The 6812-nt window shown below is 43.4% G+C and overlaps 1 protein-coding gene across 1 annotated transcript in view; it reads left to right on the forward strand.

Annotated features, from left to right (window-relative positions):
- Positions 1-2151: 2151 nt before the first annotated feature.
- LOC111950965 (organic solute transporter subunit alpha-like) overlaps positions 2152-6812 on the forward strand; it is a 12030-nt gene continuing 7369 nt past the window's right edge. Inside the window, exon 1 of the mRNA XM_070434531.1 lies at positions 2152-2383. Within this exon, the coding sequence (XP_070290632.1) occupies positions 2308-2383 (76 nt within the window). The 5' untranslated portion in view covers positions 2152-2307. The remainder of the gene's footprint in view (positions 2384-6812) is intronic.

Consider the following 6812-nt stretch of genomic DNA (forward strand, 5'->3'; position numbering starts at 1 on the left):
TCTGAGGCAATTAACTCTAATGAACTTATTCTCTGCAGCAGAGGTAACTCTGGGTCTTTCTTTCCTATGGCGGTCCTCATGAGAGCCAGTTTCATCATAGCGCTTGATGTTTTCTGCGACTGTACTTGAAGAAACTTTCAAAGTTCTTAAAATGTTCATCATTGACTGACCTTCACATCTTAATGTAATGATGGATTGTTGTTTCTCTTTGCTTATTTGAGCTGTTCTTGCCATAATATGTACTTGGTCTTTTACATAATAGGGCTATCTTCTGTATACCCCCCCTACCTTGTCACAACACAACTGATTGGCTCAAACGTATTAAGAAGGAAAGAATTCCCACAAATGAGCTTTTAACAAGGCACACCTGTTAATTGAAATGCATTCCAGGTGACTACCTCATGAAGCTAGTTGAGAGAATGCCAAGAGTGTGCAAAGCTGTCATCAAGGCAAAGGGTGGCTACTTTGAAGAATCTAAAACTGAAATAGTTTTTTTGTTTAACACTTTTTTGGTTACTATGTGATTCCATATGTGTTATTTAATAGTTTTGATGTCTTCACTATTATTCTACATTGTAGAAAATAGTAAAAAATAAAAAAATTGAATTAGTAGTTGTGTCCAAACTTTTGACTGGTACTGTATACTGTTCTCGACAGTTCATTCTAATATTTCAACTACTGTACATTGCATTATAGTTGCACTGTTTATACACCGCGCATATTTATTTATATACTGCATTCTTGACATAGCTCATTAATATATCTACTGTACACATCATTCCTAGTATATCTTGTATAAATTCATCCGGTGTAGATACGTATAGATTGCATTTGGATTATTGTTACAGTGCCATTTGCGTTGTTAATTTGTTACGATATTTTTTTTTTGATTTTTTTTTTTTGATTGTGTAACTGACATTTTACTGCATTGTTAGCAAGTCGCATAAGCATTTCGCTGCACCCGCTATAGCATCTGCTAAACTGTGTACGCAACCAATAAACTTTGATTTGATGAGAGACTATTTGTTCAGGATGAATTGTTTGTCTTGGCGAAATAAAGCGGCAGTTTTAGATGGTTTTCTCCGCCAGGTCATGGCATTGAAGTGACACTAGTTTGTATCTCAAGGACATTCCCTTCACAGGAATGTGATTATAACCCCGATGGGGTTTGAAGGGGCAGAGTGTGACAGTGTCTACCGTGGGGGAATGAACTCTCTGCCATCCACCGGAGTTGTGCGAATGGAGAGAAATGTGTGAGAAGCCCGTCTTTGGTGAAGCCACACATGACTATCTACAGGTGTCTTTGTAGGCAAAGCAAATGCTTGGCTTCTTATTCAGACAAGTGTCTTTTAGGCTGTCTCTCGTGCACACTTTCTCTCTCTTCCTTTTCTCTTCATATTTTATTATTGCAAGCCTCAACGTTTGACTGTAATCCATCCAGGTCTGTTTTTGGATCATGGTCCAACTTCTCCCTTCACTTAATTTGTAACCAGGTAATTCGATTAGACCTAATTTTCTCATCCTACATACTACATAATCATGTTTTTTCTTAGCTCAAATGCAATTATCTAGTTCAGTGTTGAGACCCCATACGAATCCATCAATATTTAGTAGCTAAATCCCACTGCCTGACAGTCTTTATTCTGGCTACTGTACATGGCGACAGATGATGTGGGGCTAAAAGTGACAGAGATACACATCAGATGACAAGAATGACGAAAAAAACAGTGAAGGCAATGAATTCTAGAGACATTTACGCGAGACATAAATAAGATTAAGAATGCATCAGAGAGAGAGACATAAATAAGAATGCATCAGAGAGAGAGGTGATACTGTTTAAATAAAGCCACAACTTTTAAGTTTGTGGGCTGAACAGTACTTCATTATTTTTTTCCTTGGAGTCACTCCTTTTATTCCTGTATATTGGCTAGCAAGAAGACATACATGAGAGGTACAGGAGCCTACTGTGGGGCATTGGGCATCCCTGATAAGCAAGGTTGCTCAGTAAGTGCAGTAGTTCTAAGATTTGAATGAAAGGCATCTGCCATTCTCTATCCAGAGGTGGTTCCATTGACTAGTAGACCCAGCTGTATTTACTGAGCTAACGTCTTACTCATACCTTCATTCCTCAGAATTGAATTGCAGGGGGAGGTTTCAATAAATAGTCTGTCTACCTTTTGCTGTCTGCTTCCTCCCAGCTCAGCTCCTATAACTGCTGTCAGTGGGCAAGAGATACGGATAGTTTATTTTATCCATTATTTCACCACCTGCGAGTCCATACATTAGCGACTTCAACTGACCAGGGATATGGAAGAAGCCCTCAACAGCACTATACATCCGACCTGTTTACAAGAACCCCCACTGGCTATCGATATCATAAAGCGTGAGTGACACAGATTACATTATCTATCAGTTCGCAAATAGTGTTTCATTATAGATTTCGGTGTTATTTTTAAAGCACGTTATAATAACACATTTTTGGGACGCGGGAGCTGGTTTTTAATGTTTGATTTACTGCAGTAACTTAACTCTCAAATTAGCAACATATTTTACGTGCATCGTTTACCAACTGGGGTCATTTTGACCGCAATAAGAAACTATTGGAAAAATCAACAATCGCAAAATATTAACTTTTTTCATATCAAAACATCATTAGACATATAATTAATGTAATCTGAAAAAAAATACCAAAACAGACCGCTCTTTTAGCAAAATTACAATTAATTAGCATATTCTTTCAAACGAAAAGGCTAAATGTAATTTATATGACGTGCATCTTTTTCCCAAAGTACTATCCACATTACTACCAAAAAGTTAATTTAGAGAAAAGTTCAAATTGCCTCCCAAATGTTTTTAAAGGCCCATATTGATACAGAAACASGAAATAATTATTTATATTCGTTAAGGATAAGTTGATTGTCAAAGTCAAGAAAAATGTTAAGGTTTGAATAAACCACGTATGTATATTCCAAAATATGCCTCAGGGGTCAAAATGACCCCAGTTGGTAGCTTGAGAGTTAACATATTTATTAATTTGTAAATTCATTATTTCATTGATTGATTAATTCACTTTCCAGTTCACAGAGCCATCTTCAATACACAGGCAAGCCCAATAAACAGCTTCTGAGTTAACATGTCTGTACTGAATACTCAGGGAGAAAAAGGTGTAGATTCACGGCAGAGCGTGGCAGGTGATTATTTCGCCYTCGCAGAAGGCAGGAATCGTGGTCATACACAGATAGGCAAACAGGCAGGCAATGGTCATACACAGATAGGCAAACAGGCAGGCAATGGTCATACACAGATAGGCAAACAGGCAGGCATGGCATACACAGATAGGCAAAACAGGCAGGCAATGGTCATACACAGGCTGGTGAATCAAAACTAGGGCTGAAGGCCATAACTGGTTCTCACAAACGAGCTAGAAAAGGCTGATGAGACCAGGTGAGTAACTAACACAGGTGAAATGCACATCCATCTGCACATCTAACCAATGTAATTTGCTAAATTGTAATTACTTCGCTACATGGCCTAGTATCGCTTACCTCCTATCCATTTGCACCACTGTGTATAGATTTTTATTGTTATTGACTGTACTTTTTTTTATCCCATGTGTAACTCTGTGTTTGTGTTTTTGTCGCACTGCTTTTGCTTTATCTTGGCCAGGTCGCAGTTGTAAATGACAACTTGTCTCAACTGGCCTACCTGGTTGAAATGTTTTTTAAATCTCTATGAACAATGAAAGACAGGGCTACGTTGAAGAACACAAAGAAACAGAAACAAGGTTGACTAAAAAAATAAATACAGAACCTTCAATGTCCTTCAAATTGTAGGCTACAGTCTGTTGATACAGGCTGTTTGAGGAACAGCATTGGCTGTGCTCACGCTATGTTGGATTAAATCTCTTTCTGCCCATTTCCAAATGTCCAGTGTAGGCTACAGATATGAATATTTGGTTTCTCCACAGTCATTTCTGTCCTCAGAAGTAGCATGATGGATCATTTAATATGAATGACAAATGACTTGCATGAACTTTCATCCTTTGCGTTCAGGTTGCATCTCTTAAGAGTAATTTACGTTCTGCAGATAGCCTTGATCTCAGTCATATTAAACATTCAGGGTACACTTAAGCAGCTGTCTTTTCACTGGACGGTGAAGTATTGTTGGGATCTCATTTGCACTCAACCTCAAAGAAGCTGTAGCTAAATAAGAAGTCTAAATTGATGCTGTTTCACAAATACTGTTGTGTCCAATCCATGGGGATGTGGTCAGGGCACTGACCTATCCTAAAATTAGGTTGTTGTTGCCAGGGGCTGCGACTTAGATTACAGTAACGGTCCAGTAATGGATTTCACAATGACCTATACAACCTCTCTCTCTCTCTACGTCTGAATTCCTCATCTCTCCTAACTAGAGCTGGATCTTTGGGGGTGGCTCTGTACTCCATGCTGACCTCATGTCTAGCTGTCCCTGCTACTAATCCTGGAGGAGTGTGTGTTTACTATAGAAAGTCCCATCTCCCAAGAGACAACTATTATGTGGGTAAATGGAGCTGCACCGGTAAGACTAAGCTCCCCGTTTTCAGTAGCCATCACCATAGACAGTAAAGTCAAAGGTTTGGACACACCTACTCATTCCAGGGTTTAAAAAGTATAGATACCTTCATAGAAGGTTCTACTCAGTAAAAGTGAAAGTCAGCCAGTTAAAATACTACTTGAGTAAAATTCAAAGTATTTGGTTTTAAATATAAAAATCATTATAGATTCGGTGTTATTTTTAAGCAGCGTTATAATAACACGTTTTTGGGACGCGGGAAACGGTTTTTAATGTTTGATGTACTGCAGTAACTTAACTCTCAAGTTAGCAACATATTTACATGTCAATTTACCAACTGGGGTCATTTTGACCGCAAGAAGAAACTATTTGACTACCTGTAACGGTCCTGACCTGTTTTATGTTGTTTTTGTATGTGTTATGGTCGGGGCATGTGTTTGGGGTGGGCAGTCTATGTTATCTGTTTCTATGTTGGTTTTGGTTGCCGTGGTAGGCCTTAATAGAGGCAGGTGTTTGTGTTCTCCTCTAATAGAGTCATATTTAGGTAGCGGTGTTTCTCACTGTTGTGTTGTGGGTGATTGTCTTCCGTGTATTGTAATTGTTTGCACCATACGGACTGTTACGTTGTTTCGGTTTTGTGTAGTCTAATGTCCTATTTCGTGCGTTCTTCTTGTTTATGTGAGTACGTCGTATAGGTCGTCTACACCGTTTGTTGTTTGGTTAGTTTAGTTAAGTTCGTGTTTCGTTTAATAAATAGTGTTCAAACTCCACTGCGCCTTGTTCGATCAATACTCCTTTTCGACTGAAGAGAAGGAGGACCGCCGTACAGAACCCCCCACCATTCCAGAGCCAAGCAGCGGAGTAAACGGAGTAAGGGACAGGAAAAGAAGGAGCAAGGGACATGGACGATTATATTGGACGGAAGGGTTGCTACACATGGAAGGAGATCCTGGCTGGTAGGATCGCCTCCCATGGAACAGCTGGAGGCCTGAGGAGAGCAGAGGCTACCGGGAATTATGAGGGGACGCGTCTTGCACGGAAGCCCGAAAGCCCGTGAGTAACACCCCAAAATTTCTTGGGGGGGGGCTAAGAGGTGAAGTGGGCCAAGGGCAGGTAGGAGACCCCTGCCCCACTTCCCCAGGCTTACGTGGAGAGCGGGAGTACGGGCAGGGCGCCGTGTTACGCAGTAGAGCGCACGGTGTCTCCTGTACGAGTGCATAGCCCCAGTGCGGGTTATTCCACCTCCCAGCTGGTAGGGCTAGATTGGGTATTGAGCCAGGTGTCATGAGGCCGGCTCAACGCGTCTGGTCTCCAGTGCGTCTCCTCGGCCGGCATACATGGCACTTGCCTTACGCATGGTTTCCCGGTTGCCTACACAGCCCGGTGCGGGTATTCCACCTCCCGCACTGGGCGGCGCCGGGAGCATTCAACCAGGTAAGGTTGGCAGGCTCAATGCTCAAGAGAGCCAGTACGCACGCACGGTCGCGTATTTCCGGCGCACATCCCGCCCGCCAGCCTAGTACCTACAGTGCCTACACGACGCACTAGGCTACCAGTGCATTTCCAGAGCCCTGTTCCTCCTCCAGCACTCTCCCTATAGGAGAGTTCGGTGCTCCAGTTCGGGCCACGCATAAGCCACCTGTGCGTCTCCCTAAGTCCGAGTAACACCAGATGACACGCTTCTCCCCCCGTAGCTAGTCCTGAGGTGCGTGCCCTCTACCGGTGCCACCAGTGCCGGTACACGCATACAGGTTATAGAGTACCTTTGCAGCAGTTCAGTGTGCTGACCTGCTCCCCACTAGTATCGAAGGCTGTCGTGTCTTAGCCGGGTGCCTCCAGCTTCCGGCAGCCCACCCGGGCTCTACCAGTTGCGCGCCTTATCCGGCCAGGGGCCATCCGTTCCCAGCGCTATCTGAGCCTCCGTCTGCCCAGCGATCACCATCAGCTTCCCACGCCAGTCGACATCTCCTAGCAACCGTCCCTCAGCATACGAGCCAATTTCCGTTCTCGCCATTGCTCCGGTCCACTAATGTAGACCATCCGTCTCCCAGCGCCCTGAGACTGCCCGTCTGCAATGAGACCTGAAAGCGCCGCGTCTGCCATGAGCCTGCAAGCCGCCGTCTGCCATGAGCCCTACAGATGTCGTCGCCAGACAGGAGCCGCTAGAGAAGCGCCGCAGAGCAGGAGCCGCTGCAGCGCTCCGTCGACGGGTCTGCCAGAGCCGCAACACGACACGGATTCTGCCAGAGGCGCCCAGA

The sequence above is a fragment of the Salvelinus sp. IW2-2015 genome, linkage group LG23, assembly GCF_002910315.2.
Source record: "Salvelinus sp. IW2-2015 linkage group LG23, ASM291031v2, whole genome shotgun sequence".
Lineage (NCBI taxonomy): Eukaryota > Metazoa > Chordata > Actinopteri > Salmoniformes > Salmonidae > Salvelinus > Salvelinus sp. IW2-2015.